The 15291-nt window shown below is 46.9% G+C and overlaps 1 protein-coding gene and 1 long non-coding RNA gene across 4 annotated transcripts in view; one reads left to right on the top strand and one right to left on the bottom strand.

Annotated features, from left to right (window-relative positions):
- SOCS7 (suppressor of cytokine signaling 7) overlaps window positions 1-10129 on the bottom strand; it is a 35417-nt gene extending 25288 nt beyond the window's left edge. For all 3 annotated transcript variants that reach the window (XM_004013369.5, XM_042255896.1, XM_042255897.1), the window contains exons 1-2: window positions 8961-10129; window positions 1522-1586 (exon numbers count right to left, since the gene is read on the bottom strand). In XM_004013369.5, coding sequence (XP_004013418.4) covers window positions 1522-1586; window positions 8961-9928 — 1033 coding nt within the window. In that variant the 5' untranslated portion in view covers window positions 9929-10129. The remainder of the gene's footprint in view (window positions 1-1521; window positions 1587-8960) is intronic.
- Window positions 10130-10285: 156 nt separating this feature from the next.
- Window positions 10286-13232, top strand: LOC121820611 (uncharacterized). The gene is made up of 2 exons (XR_006061210.2): window positions 10286-10327; window positions 12603-13232. It is a non-coding gene; the product is annotated as an uncharacterized LOC121820611 (long non-coding RNA).
- Window positions 13233-15291: the final 2059 nt, after the last annotated feature.

Genomic DNA, 15291 nt, shown 5'->3' with positions numbered 1-15291 from the left:
CAGTTTGTGGTGTTTTGTTTTGTTGTTTTTTTCCTTCCAACAAAGGTCTTGAACACTAAGATAAGCAGAAAAGCTCTTCCAAAAGTCATCAGTGGAACTTCTAGGAATTCATCACACAGCTTAATTACTGAGGGCCTAGTTGCCCAGGGCTTCCCTTGTGGCTCAGCTAGTAAAGAATCTGCCTGCAATGTGGGAGACTTGGGTTCCATCCCTGGGTAGGGAAGATCCCCTGGAGAAAGGAAAGGTTACCCACTCCAGTATTCTGGCCTAAAAAATTCCATGGACAGTCCAAGAGGTCTCAAAGAGTCAGAGAGGAATGAGGGACTTTCACTTTCGCTTTAGCTGCCCAGAGCAATGCAGTGAGCCCAGGGTGCCAGAAGGGTCAGAGAGGTCTAGCTTGTAGGTAGTATAGCACTTAAAGGAAATAATTCAAGAGAGCTAAGGTTCTTTGAAATAAGAACATGGGACCTGAAACTACAAATGTGGGTTTCATTACTTTAAAAGGGAAACAACTACTAACTAGAAAGACATTCTGCTACAGGGTAAGATCCTTTAATTCCTTGCTTGGGCTAAGAACAGAGGACCTCCTTCTCCACTGGTGCCTATTACAGGCACCAAACTCACCTGTTCTGACAGTTCACAGCAGTCTACTCAGTAATGGGGGTTCCACTAGACTGTTGAACATTTTCCTGAAAATGTCCAGTCCCAGATCATAATTCTTGTAATCATCTTTTTCAAGGGACACAATATCCAAAAGAGTTTGAAACTAGGATTAAGTTTAAAGGATTCTCGGCCACACCCAGTGAGGAGCACTCAGTTTTTGAAACTTGAGGCTGTGTGCTTCAGATGTCCTTTTCTACAGCTCATTCAAGCAGAAACTCCACACGTGACTCACAGAACAAAAGGTTTCCCTCTCAGAAAAAGCTCCCCTTCAAAGGAGAAGGTGAAAGGATATTTGACCACTTTCTTACTTTAGCAACTGTGTTCCCCCGCTACATGAGGAGACTTAAATTAGATCCAATAAGAACGCTTAACAGCTGCAAGAACTGTTAGCCCCCAAAATGGGTAAGACAAGAGTTCATGTGATTCCCCTTTGCCCAAAGTCTTTAAAAATAGACCAGTTCATTGTGGATCATGTTTATTAGATAATCCATGAACTCCCTTTGGAAGCAGGCACAGGAGCTGTATGACTTCCAGAGTCCTTTATGTGCTATGAGCCTATAAATTTGTATTTCCTACTTTTAATTTACACGTGATGACCCTGAACTAAAGCCTGCATAACTGCCAGGGCCACCTAATTACCAGAAAGCAGTCTCTACCTCAAACTATAAAGCATCCAAAGTTAAGAATACATTCCACACCTTAAAAATAGTGTCACCCCAAACCCAGCAGGCACGGAATGAAGAAAATAACTGCAGACATGCCTGCAGCTCCCTCTGCGATGCATCTGCAAGTGTTTCCTGACACGTCTCAGAACAGTCCTGCTTTTAGATGTTAGAGAAAAAGAAACAGATCACCTACCTGTGAAGAGCGGGCTGAAGGAGACTGGAGAAAAGGCACTTTGAGTTCTTGTCAACCTGGGTTTCCTGAGGGGTGAGAAAGCACACAGAGAATGAGGCGGAGAATGCACATACATGCATTCAAATCACTGCAGCACTCAATCCCAGATGCACTGAAAAATAAAGCAAACCCGAGTCACTGTCAACCACACTTTAAAGACTAAAATTTAAACAGGGAAAAATAATTAAGGCGACTCCTTAGATAGATTTGGCTACAGAATTCACCAGCCTACAAAGCAATAAGAAATCTCTTTGGAGCTTTCCACACTCATCACCTTAAAAGAGTAAAACATCTTGAGTGGTAATTAGTAAGTCCATTTCTAGGGGAAGAAATTCAGATGCAGAGTTGATTCTCACAGGAAAGCCAAGAGAAAGGCTCTTGACCTGAATAGGTGCCTCTTCAGAGCACCGGCTTTCCCTCTGGGCCTGCTCTTAGGAGCAGGAGGTCCCAAAGTGAACCAGGCAAGATTTTTGGATTTGAGAATAGAACTACAGGATATAATGCAATCTTCAACCAGTAAGGCCTCTGATTTTTGCAAAATGTCCCCAAGCCACGAGTCAAAGCCAAAGGCCTACAAGGGAGCCTCTTTAAGTTAAGATGATCTGCCTGGCACCCAAAGAAGGTGGCCTCTTCTTTCTTGAGCTGCCAGTCACAGACTCCCCACCACCCCATGCCTGTTCTTGATGCTGCTCCCAAACCAGCTGGAAAACCCAGATCTCTGAAGACACACCAAAGGTAACTTCATATTGCACCAATTTCAACTGGTTTGGGGGTGAGAAATGAAATGAAAGGAATCCAAAAGACTGATAAAAGTCTTTCTGGCTAGAAATGTGCTAATCACTTCAGGATGACTGAACTGACTATAAGGGAAAGAAGTGGAGGTGATGAAAATATGCTATATCTTGATTGTGGAAGAGGTTATGATTTTGACATGTCAAAATTAACAGAATCAAGCAACAAAAAAAAGGTGAATTTTAGGTGGTATATAAATTGTATCTCAACAAATCAGCCTTTTTAAAAAAAATCCACAGCCAAATTAAATGCCTGACTCCACACCTTAGAGCTGGCTCACTTTCCAAAATTACTCTCACCCAAAGGTTTAAATAAAACTTCAACTGCACCAAGAGATGGGGAAAAGCAAAGAAAATCCAAAATGAAATCCTACTTTGAATTATTTGACTTTGGAAGATCTTTATGCATTTATGTTTTAACACAGATGTCTGTGCTTCTCAGAACTCACTTCAAACAGAATTTCAAAACCATACTGTGAAGCCCTTACTCAGAAATAGCTGAGATGCTGGATTCCCTTTCCTGACCCATCTCACACTCCCTCTGTAGCCGCCTCCATGCTGAGACTTGAGAAGTCTAATGACGTGCCCACTGTGAACGCCCCGCCCACAGCACACACAGGAGAGGTGGCTGCACCAGAAAAAGACAGGAGCACACACAGTCCCTCTATTTATAAAAGTTGCTTGTGGCAGTCTGCAGCTTAGTCCCAACACTCCAGAGGTCTGGGATGGAAAATGAATTCCACTGGACATTAACTTTAAGACTGAAGAATGTCCAAGCTGATTTTTATTCGGTAACTTGCCGATACATTAAACTCAGCAAGCAGAAACCTGAAGCACTGGCCTCTCAGAGGGTTCACACCTCAGCCGTTTGGCTGTTTGCCTCTTTGCAAAGGAAGCTGCAATGCTCTGCCATCTGCCCATCCTGAGGACGAAGCTCCTCAGCGCCAAGCGCTGAAGAACAGCAGCACCCAGTGCACACGTCCTGCCGAGGCCTCCTCACTCCAGCTCATCTTCTCCCCACTCCCGCCATTGTGAAGAAGAAAATCATAGTTTCTAGGATCTAGAAAAAGAAATATATACGACTCTAAATCCAGGCAGAGCCATTTGAGGGTCTCAGAATGGTTTTTTTCTGACAAATAAGGAAGCTTAGAGAGGTAGAAGGTCTAAGAGGCTGCCAGGCCAATAACAAATATGAGTGCTTCCTTCTCTCTTTGGGGACATATTGTCTAAAAATCCAAAGCAGTTTCTGTCTCAAGGATCCTGAGAGCACTCTAATGGCAGTCATCCATGAAAAGACCAATCTAGACAACTATAAAAAACAAAGCAAGGGAATGATTAACATAAAATTGAGGATGGTGGTTACACTGGGGAGGGCGGAGTTGTAATCAGGAAGCCACACTCAGGGGTCTTCAAAGATACTGATAACATTTTGTCAAGCTTAGTGATGGTTACCTAAATATACATTTCATTATTATTATAGTATATACATTTTATAAATTTCTTTTTGTATATCTGAAACATTTAAAATAACCATTCTAAGCTAGATATGCTGTTGTTTGGAAAGCAACAAGAATGATATGGCTCCACATAAAATTTTTAACTAACCCTTCTATACGACATTCCCATATTATTCTTCTCCCCAAATCACCTTGACAAGCATTAGGGTACAAAGTTAAGCCACTGTAACTCTGCCAGCAGACCACTTGCATCTTAGCAGCAGAAAGACCTGAAGGGTGATGTCGGGTAGGACATGGTGGGCTATACCTAAGGTGGCAAGCAGAAGACCTTAGGTCTTCTCTGCGGCTAGCAGTCCTTTGTGTCAGCTATGCACTGCTTGTGCTGTGAGTAACAAAGACATAGGATGTCTCTGTCCACTTCCGTTCTGCAAATTACTAATTAAATGGCAACAGATCTGTGGGATAAAAGGAGTTAAAAACATTAGACTAGACAGGCTGACAACACATTGATATAACTACTGGCCACTTTTCAAATTCCTTGAAACCTAAAATACAAACAATGACATAGTAATGCTCTTTCTCTCTTGTCCATAAATCCCTTCTACAGTGTCCTAAGACTTACACATGTCCTTTGCTAACTTTTAAAGTAGGATCCAAATATCAGGTTTTGCAGCCGCAAATTTACCTCTGCCCCCGTTAAAGCATACAATGCCAAGTCAGCCAGCCTGTGCCATTTCCAACACATCACAAGCCAGTGTCTGTTCATGTGCTACAGGCACAAAAACCATGTGCTCATTTTTAGTTCCAATACACAGACATCTGTGCAACAAGGTCAGATCCAAAACTCCACCATAAACCAACTAAAGAACCTATGGAGGGAACTTCCAGGGAAAAGCCCAGAGGGGCAGCCGAAGGTCTAAAACCTTAGAAATGATGTCAGTGGGCAAAATGTAAAGGAGTAAAAGACACAAGACTCAAATGGACAGAGACTTCTAAAGCCAGGTTGCTCATTCCAAAACAGAGCTGCCAACCACAACCACTTCATGGAAAAATAGTTGAAAAGATCAACAGAATATGGACCCAAAACCTAAACATAAAGGCAGACCCTCTTCACCACACCATAAAATCATTTTTCTCTCAGTATGTCATGCTCTTTCTCAAAAAGACTCCCTTAGACCCAAAGACTCAAGAAAACAGAGAAAAGGGTTTCTCATGTCTGCCAGGTCTATTCATGACAGCAGGGCCCCAAACTGATGCCAAGGCAGCCTCTCTTTCCAAAACTGTATCTTTTTCCCCAAACAAACAGATAGGAAACCACTACAAAACTGTTCTCCATTTTTCCACCTCACAACTATGAAGACTGCCAGCAATAGCCTCAACTGTTAAGTAAGATTAAAAAAAAAAAAAAAAAAACCTTGAGAAATGAACAAGGTACCCATTTCCAACCAAATGTGTATTATGGAATGCTTCAAAAAAAGTCGGGTTGAATGCTATTTCTCACCAAATACAAAGGAAGACAATCAGCTAAACATATGTGAACCAGACAAGGGAACTTCACTGGTTTTCCTGAAATAGCAATCCTATATAACACCGAAGCCCACAGGCATCAAGCCCAGCTCTCTGAATTTCAACATATGTGTGTTACACAGCCTAGCCCAGTTCTCCAGAACAGAAACCTGATTAGCTGGTGAGCCCATGTATTCCTTCACTTTAAGAGTTCTCTAAGCTAACTCATACTAGACCTCAGGACCTAAGACTCAGTGTATCCAGGAAGGCCAACTTAGCAGACTCCAAAGTATCTGAAAGGAACTAAAGTCTTGCTTAATGTTAAAATATGAGGGACTTCCCTGGTGGTCCAGTGGCTAAGACTGCAGGTGGCCTGGGTTCAATCCCTGGTCAAGGAACTAGATTCTTGTGTCCCGCAACTAAAGACAGCAGCCAAATAAATAAGTAATTTTTTTTAAAATACGGAAACTGTTAAGCCTTGTAAAGTGACCATCGGGGGACTTCCCTTGTGGTTCAGCAAGACTCTGTGCTTCCACCGCAGGGGTGCAGGTTAGTTTCTCTGGTCAAGGAACTAAGATCCTACATGCCATGCAGCACTGCCAAAAAAATAAACAAAATTTAAAATAACGGCGCGAGGGCTTCCCTGGTGGTCCAGTGGTTGGGAGGCAGCCTGCCAGTGCAGGGGACACAGGTCCAATCCCTGCTCTGAGAAGATCCCATATACCCTGAGGCGACTGCTGACTCAGTGCTCCGGAGTCCACAAGCCACAACAACTGAAGCCTAGAGGCTGTGCTCCGGAACAAGAGAGGCCACAGCAATGAGAAGCCTGCGCACTGCAACGAAGAGTGGCCCCCGCTCACTGAAACTAGAGAAGGCTGGTGCACAGCAATGGAGACCCAGCACAGCCAAAAAAAAAAAGCCCGTTGGAGATACTTTCTCGTGACAGCTGTGGGAAAGGCAAATACTGAGAAGAGCAAAGAGAATCATGCCTAGAGGTTACTGCAAAAGCCCCAAATTATACAGCAAAGACTGCAGAGACTCATAATTAACTCCAACCAACAATAAGAAGGCAGGCATACACCTTCTGGCAAAGGTCTGACATTTCTCACGGCTTCCAGGTCCTACCAATCGAAACAAGAGAACAAGCTAAAAATTCAAACTTATCCTTCCTCCCAACAGGGCAGACTTACTGAGGTGTAGATCCACAGAAATCACAACTACCCTGGCCAGACTTATCAAGTTTCTCACAGCTGCAAGACTGCCAGCAAGACTGGCACACAGTAAGCTATGGAAAAGCTAACGAGAAAATCTAACAGTACCAAATCCTAAGCATTTTTAAAAACTTCACCAGTTCTATTTTACTACCTCTCCTCCAAAGGCAAAAAATATATTCCATCTCAATTTCTCTTGCCTTCACTCTATTCCTATAAGGTCAGGAACAAGACAGGAATCACTTCCATTTTACAGATTAAAAAAGGAGGGAAGCGTGAAGAAAACAAAATTGGCCTGCATCTCACAGGTGATGTCGGAGTCCTACATGGAATCCAGATGTTCACATTCTCTGTACAACATGCTGCCTCCTAAGAGCAGTCAACCAAACGTTCATACATGAATGCCTAGCTCTTCTCCAATTCGAATACCTAGCTCTTCTCCAATTCATCAGAAAAAGTTCTTGGACCAAAAAATGTAATTCTCCAGTGCCCGGAACTCAGCTTCTTTGCAGAGCTACAGACCAATTCGCTCTGCAGGAGAAATCGGTATTGTGCTTAGCGTGAGGGTTGGTGACAGAGCCGCCAATGACCATTGAATTCTGTTTCCAAAGGCAAAAACCGTATAATGTTATACGCCTTTTCCTCTTCCTAATCTATTAGACGTTGCAGCTAATTTCACGCCACACCTCATATTTGGTGTCTCTGGGATCTTAGACCAAGTCCTGATCAATATGGAACAAAGGCAGGACAAACCACAAGAAAATTAGCAATCTATCCTAGGTCATTACCCACAGCTTCAATCCTGCCCTGCCCCCAGCAAATGAAAATTTCATCTACACCGCTAAGTGGAGCATCGAATGCAGAGTCTACCAGAAAAAAGCTGCTTCAGCAGCCACACGCTTTTTCAGACCTGAGCTCCCAGCATGAGTTTATTGGGAGGCAAATGGTGAAACATACGTTTACCTGAAGGGACAACACACATCAAATTACTGGTTTCTTCAGGGAGTTTAGGTTTCATCTGATCCCAAGATGAGACACTGGCAAGGTGTTCAGAAAAGACAACAAAATCAAACTGACCAGGAATTTCCTGGAGGTCCAGTGATTAGGACTCCACACTCCACTGCAGGGAACACAGGTTCCATCCCTAAGTCAAGGAACTAAGATTCCCCAGGCCATGCAGCCAACAAGAATAACAAAAAAGTGACCCCATACTTTCCTCTTGGAGTAAAGCTCCTTTGAAAGGAGAAGTCCATGGATGAGTGATTTTCAGTCCAGATCATATGCGGGAGTTTTTTGTTTTTTTTTTTTTAAATTCAAATCTTGGGCCCATCTGATCTTTTCCCAAAGCTCCCCACGTGATTCTGGTGCATAGTAAAATTCTCAATTTGTCTACCTGTTTTTCAGCCTTGGGTTGTGGCCACTGGTGCATCTCATGAATCCATCACATGAGCTGCACCAAAACCAATTCCAAACGTTCTAAGAACCCATTCAGCAGTGCAAACCACAATGGCAGTTACCAAAAGAGAAAATCTAACACTGGATGTCAGAGAGCTGTCTGCACTTCAGAAATGCAGAAAAAAAATCTATGCCTAAGTTTGGAATTTTCATCAGCTGGGGTGGAATTCACGTACAGGTGGCCCAGTGGTATAGAATCTGCCTGCCAATGCAGGAGATGCAAGAAATGCAGTTTCGACCCCTGGGTGGGGAAGATCTCCTGGAGGAGGAAATGGCAACCCATGCCAGTATTCTTGCCTGGAGAATTCCATGAACAGAGGAGCCTGGTGGGGGGCAAAGAGTCAGACAGGACTGAGTATGCATGCACACCATACTTAGAATTCTCATACAGGTTTGAGAACAAGGCTATTTTCTATTCTCACAGTGGTTAGCACACAGGCTTGAGATATCAAGTATGTCTAAGAAACCAATCAAGAAAACATTAAAATTTTGACTAGAGATGCCCAGTTGACTGCTGGCCTACAACTACACAAGTCTGTCACATCATTTGCATGCATGAGTGTGAAGGGGGTGCGTTGCTGGTACACAGAAAGAATAAGCAAGGTGGTCAAACTCAAACTTTCTGCCCCAAAGGCCACACCTTTCCAGCAAGCTTCCTGCCAGGGGTAATGGTAGACACATACCTTGAAACAACTTTAAAAGCTGGGCCGGGGCGGGGTGGTTTCAAATCATCGCCCAACTAGAGAAATGCTAACCAGCTGAGAAGTCGGGGTGGGGGTGGGAGGGAGTGAAGGCTGCTCCCACAAACAGCTCTGACCTATTGGGCGATATTACCACCTTTAGCCCCAAGTCTCTGCCTCCTGATGAAGGCCACATCTTAAGAACTGTCAGGATCTTTTTTTTAGCAGTAGAATAAAAGGGAAATGAAACGAGAAAAGTAAGTTTGTCAGCCAACCCCAATGCCCCCGAGCCGGTCTCACCTCCCCGCGTCCAGCTCCCGGCCCGCAGAGCCGCCCATGTCTGTCAGGCTCGCAGCTGAAGCAGCCAGCTCTCCAGAAGGCCTCTTGCCGGCCCCATCCCCACCGCCAGAGCCACCGTTGCAGCTCTTCGTGCGAAAGAGGCGACTGAGGCGGATTTTGAGGGAGCCCTTCCGAGAAAGGCCGGCGAGTGGCCGGAGGGGCCCAGGAGGAGGCGGCGGCGGGGGAGGCTGCTGCGGCTGCTCCCCTCGACTCAAGCGCCCGGGAGGGACCAAGTCCTGCATCGGGAAGGGCACCGGGGGTAACTCAGGGCCAGGGGGCTGCAGTAGAAGCCGGCCGCCCCCTCCTCCTCCGCGGCCCGGGCTGCTGAGCTCCTCTTCCGAGCAGCTGTTAGTCTCCAGGCTCTCTGCCTCCGACTCCAAGCCCTCCAGGACCAGCAGCGCGTCGCTTGTTTCCGTGGGGTCCTCCCCGGCCTGCGGGGCGGCAGCAGGCGGCTGGGGCTGCGGAGGGGGCGGCTGCGGGGGACACGGGCACGGGCAGCAACCCCCGCCGACCGTCTTGACCCCCGGCCCCGCCGGCTGCCCGAGCCCCAGAGCGGCCAACTGCGCCTCTAGTCCAGCCGCCGGGCCCCAGGTCCGCTCCAGCGCCAACCCCGGCGGCAGGGCCTTGGGGTCCAGGGCACAGCGGTGCCGGGGACACAGCAGTTCCGAGGGTCCCGGCTCCTGGGCCGCCTCCGCGTCCTCCTCCTCCGGCGGCCGACCCACGTTGCGGAACACCATCAGCTGAGGTGGCCTGGAGCCCCGCGGGCCGGGCCGCGCGAGGAAGGGTGGCGGCGCGGGGCCATGGCCCGGGGGCGGCGGCGGCGGGCCTGGCTCGGGGGCCGCCTCTCCATAGCCGAGCAGGCGGCTCAGGACGCGGTACGAAGCGGCCGCCGCCGCCGCCTCGCCATCCCGGAGCTCGGCCCCCTGCATCGGAAAGAGGGAGGGCGGGCGGCTGGGAGCCGGGCTGGGGTGGGGACTACGGGCCCCGCCGGAGCCCCGCCCGCCGCGGCCCCCGGAGCGACAGCGCTAACGGCCGCCGCGGCCTCTGCCTCATAGAGGGGGCCGGGGGCGCGCGGAGCCCAGCGCGAGCCCAGGCCGCGCGTCGCCGCCACCGAGCACCACCCCCCAGATGGCGTCACTTCCGGGAGATGGTGGTCACGCCCCGTCCCCCAGGGCTTGCTCGCCCTGGCCTCTTCAGAGAGTGACGTTGCGCGAAGCCTGGGCAGCTATTGGTCGTGAGCTGCTTCTCGCCTGGGCTTTAGTCCTCAACCCCGACCCTGGTTTTTCACTTCCCAGGCGCTCTGGGCGAAACCACCCCTTCGGGTGAGGGTAAGATGGGATGGTCCTGGAAAGCCTGGTATCGTCCTGGGAGAGAGCCACTGGCCTTGGGAGGACAATACCTCTGGCTCTGGTCCTACCTATGCAGTTTGGGATGTGTGACCGTGGCCGGGTCATTTGTTCATTGACTGTATCCCCGCCTTGGCATCCAGTGAATATTTATAGAATGACACATGAGAAATATGTTCTAGAGCCAGGCTGTGCTGATAAATGTTGAACAGCCGACTGAAAAGGGGAATGTATGCATATAATATATACGTACATAAATTCTACTGATGCTTCCTGGTGGCTCAGAGGTTAAAGCGTCCACCTGCATCTGCCCGCAATGCGGGAGACCGGGGTTCAATTCCTCGGTCTGGAAGATCCCCTGGAGAAGGAAATGGCAACCCACTCCAGTATTCTTGCCTGGAGAATCCAATGGACAGAGGAGCCTGGTGGGCTGCACTCCACGGGGTCGCAAAGAGTCGGACACGACTGAGCGACTTCACTCACTCACTCACTCACTCAAAGGATATGTAGCACAGAATTTACAAATAATAATGTACATTTGCAAATTCTTTATAACCAATTTATTCTCACAAAATACTTTCATTGATTTTTGCCAAACTCCTATATGGGTAGCCAAACTGGTTTCGGTTGAGGGGGGGAATGTAATTGCGACATGGTTATTGGTTGATGTCCTCTGTGTCAGTGTAAGAAAAAAAATGAATAAACAGAGACATCTTAAGTGTCAATTATGGGAGCAACTTCCTCGCTGATCAGAAAACAGTTTTCAAATAACTGAAAGAATGTTTCCTCAAGCTTTGTCTATCCAGAACGTAGTGGCTACAGACATAATACATTCATTTAAAATCTGAATTATTCTTCACCACTTTCTTAAATCTAGATAAAGAAACAGTAAATCAAGTCCCTTTTTGTAGTCTTTGCCAATTCTATGGTGCAAAGATTCCCCCCAAGGCTGGTTTCAATCTACCATCCTGACTTTACTGAATACAGAGAAAACTGTTATGTGGTAGTTCCATATTATGTGAAACAGTAATACAAATAGCCTCAAGAGCATAGGTAAATAATAACAGTAAGATTATTAAGAAGTGATGAGTTTGGGGAATTTATTACCTTTGTTTTTAATACATTTAATTATACGTTTGTATGATTTAATTTTCAATAATTGGCTGTATTTAACAACTGGCTTACAGAATTTCTGAAATTTTAACAGTTGTCTTTCACAAGCCAGTCCCACATCACCACTACACTTCAGTTTTCTCATCTGCAAACTCAGGATAAGGATTGCTCCTTTGCTTACCTGCAAGCATGCTGTGAAGATCAAATAAAATCAAGCCTGTGTAGAGGAGGTGTGACTGGAGGCAGGGAGACCAGTTTCTGCAGTCATCCCATGAAGAGATGTTGAGGATGCAAAGGATAAGGAGGAAGGATCGTCTAGCAGTATTTAGCAACTTTACTACCTGAAGGTACATTGAGGGGTAGATAGTCTAGCCATCTGCTCTGAGTTTTACAGCCAGAGAGACCTTTTAAAACTGAATATTCACCAGTAGCCTGTGATTATAACCCTCTGTGTTTTTTCGTTGTTCTTAGGCTAAAGATAGAACTCCTTAAGGAGGCCTATGGGGTCCTGTGTGATCCGACCCCTGCTTCTCTGGCCTCATCTTTCACCAAGCTCCACCCTGTTCTCTCTGCCCTGCAGTTCCAGTAGCCCTCTGGGTCAGGCTCACACACTTTATGGCCATCGCATACGTGATTCCCTTTTCTTGAAAGGCCTTTTCCCTCCATTTTTTGCTTCCTACTCATCCTTCAAGTTAAGCTTACTCCTTCCTACCTCAGGGAAATCTCCTTGCCTGGGTAATTCCTCCTCACCGAGTCCTAAGACTACTCTTTTGCTGCACTTAATTGCACAAGTGTGATTTGTCATCTGTCTGTGGAGTTATTTGATTAAAGTCTGTCTTCCCTACTAAACCTTCAGCTCCGTGAGAGCAGGGGTCTAGTTTGCATTTTGTCCATCATGGACTCTCCAGTGCCAAGGACTGCCTGGCACAGAGTAGGCCCTTGATACATGGAATGATTGTTCCATGCTTAATGAGAGACTCCTGATACAAATTGATCTCTGATTCTGCACAACAGAATTAATAAGCTCCCTTGCCTATGAAAAAAACTGAAGTTACTTGCCTAAGGTCACACAGTCCAAAAAGGTGCAGTGGAATTCAAAACCAGTTCTGATTCCAGACTATATTTTCTACCCTCTCTCCCTCAGCTCCCTCTTAGGTGTCACTTAAATTTCTGGAGAAAAGAAGAGAAATTGCTATAGGATCATAGAACACCACTCCAGTACTCTTGCCTGGAAAATCCCATGGATGGAGGAGCCTGGTAGGCTGCAGTCCATGGGATCGTGAAGAGCCGAACTCGACTGAGCAACTTCACTTTCACTTTCATGCATTGGAGAAGGAAATGGCAACCCACTCCAGTGTTCTTGCCTGGAGAATCCCAGGGACGGGGGAGCCTGGTGAGCTGCCGTCTATGCGGTCGCAGAGTCGGACACGGCTGAAGTAACTTAGCAGCAGCATAGAACACCAGAGGCCTAAGAAGATTACCCAAAGAAAACCCGGGTTATTTCTGGAAAATTCTGGCTGGGGAACAGATGACCCCATCAATGCAAGGTCTTGAAGCTCTGCAGCACCCTCTGCTGTCCAGCTAATTTCTTGGCCCCAGAGGGAAGCCGGCCATGTCTGCCCCCTGGGTTATCTCCACCAGCCGAGAACACACAGAGGCCAGGGCAAGGAATGCTGCCTTTCTCCATTTCCCTTAATATCCAGGCCTGTAGCCCAGTTCCTGGGAAAAATATTGAAAAATAAGTTCCGAGTAAAGAAAGTATATTTTTGTGTGAGTTGGATTTGTGTGAGTGTGTGTTGGGTGGATTTTGTGTCCATAGATACCTTTTTCTTGAGGGCTATATAAGTTGTTTCTGCAGTGGTAGAACCCTAGTTTTAAAGGTTTGCAAAGAACAACACAGAATCTAAACCGGTCTTGAGTTCACTCATTCAGCAGCGGCTTCAGGAGTGCAGTGACGAGTGAAACAGGCACAGTCTCTGCCCCTCTGGAGCTTGCTGTCTAGGTTGAGTCCTAGGCCTGCCACTTTCTGAACATATTACCAAGAGCAAATAATTAAACACCTTTGAACCTGTGTTTCATTTGTAAAAATAGGTCAATCCCCCCATGATGGGGCTGTTGTAGGGATTAAATGAAAACTTAACATGCAAATGCTACGTGCGTGTGTGCTAAGTCACCTCAGTTGTGCCAGACTCTTTGCAACCCTGTGGACTAGAGCCTACCAAGCAGGTCAGTTCTTTACCACTAGCGCCACCTGGGAAACAAATGCTACAGTGCTATACAAACATTAGTTGTTACTATGAAAAACTTCTTGGAGGAAAAAACAACTATTATGTCTTTACCAAAACTGTCCTGTTGGCTCTTGGCTAACAGTAACCAGTAATACCAAGAACATGGAATGGGGCACTTGCTCACCACACCTGCCCCCTGCCATCCCTCTCTCTGTTAGCACATGGAATCAGAGAGGCAAAGGAGGGAACTATGGATGTGTGATGGTCTGACCGCAGTGACCACTTGCTGTAGGCATTATAGGGATTTTGTGGGGGGTTGTTCTCTAGCCTCCATCTTTTCCTCCACCTTTTACTTTCCCAATGAGGGTTCCAAAGCAGAATTATGTTTGTAGAGGCCACGTGTAAAGCAAGGGAAGTTTTTAGCAAACACCACCCAACCCTTCCTACCTGTACTCGGGGATCTGGGGCATCAAAGACTTCAGAAGGAGGGTGGGGCCGAGTGGGAAGGAAAGAAACTACCAGATAACACAAGCACGGGAGCCAAATCAGTGGGTGTCGGATCAGCAATGGGAAGGTGGTGGAAGAAGGATGAGAGGACAGCTGAGGTTATGTTTGATGGCTGACTTCAAGAATCCATACCCTTCTGGATCCGAGGAGGCTGCCTCAGACAGTGCTAACTCTGGGCTTTCCAGTTACTGTGTCCAACAGGGAGAGGGATGCGGTGGGTAAGAAGACTGAGAAAAGCAGGAGAGGTTAGCCACGGTCTTCACGAAAAAGAAAGAAAACAGGGCTGAGGAGGACAAAATGAAGGTGAAAGAAGCAGAGAGAAAACTCTACTCTCTTACCCGACTCCACCCCCACCAGGACTCCCCCACCTCCAGGCGTTTATTGTTTGTTGTTTTGTTTCACTTTGGCCACACTGCTTGGCATGCAGGATCTTAGATGTTCCCCAACCAGAGATCAAACCTGTTTTCCTGAAGTGGAAGTACAGAATCTTAACCACTGTGATGCAGGAAAAGGAAGGCTCCCCTGGGTGGGGTAGTGGACATCTGCTCCATCACAAGCAACAGCGTGATCCTAGGGAAGTTGCTTCAGCTCTGGTCCTTGCTTTCCTCCTCTATAGTGAGACTTTCTTGAGGTCTCTAAGGATGAATAACAGGGTGATGGTACGGGGTTGATGTTTTTGGATCCAAAAGAGTGTGGATTCTTGAAGTCAGCCACAAAACAAAGCCTCAGCCTTCTTTGCCCCTCTTCCACCACCTTCCCATTGCTGATCCGACACCCACTGATTTGGCTCCCGTGCTCGTGTTATCTGGTAGTTTCTTTCCTTCCCACTCGGCCCCACCCTCCTTCTGAAGTCTTTGATGCCCCAGATCCCCGAGTACAGGTAGGAAGGGTTGGGTGGTGATTGCTAAAAACTTCCCTTGCTTTACACGTGGTCTCTACAAACAACAACAACATCTGCAAACCAGGAAGAAAGCTCTCAGGAGGGAGTCAAATTGGTCAGCACCTTGATCTTGGATTCAGTAGCCTCCAGAACTGTGAGAAATATACTCTATTGTTTAAGCCACCCAGTCTATGGTATTTTGCTATGGCAGCCCAAGC

This window comes from Ovis aries, chromosome 11 (genome assembly GCF_016772045.2).
Source record: "Ovis aries strain OAR_USU_Benz2616 breed Rambouillet chromosome 11, ARS-UI_Ramb_v3.0, whole genome shotgun sequence".
In the NCBI taxonomy this organism is placed as follows: domain Eukaryota; kingdom Metazoa; phylum Chordata; class Mammalia; order Artiodactyla; family Bovidae; genus Ovis; species Ovis aries.
Note: the sequence above shows the minus strand (reverse complement) of the source record. Positions and strands in the feature narration are given on the sequence as shown.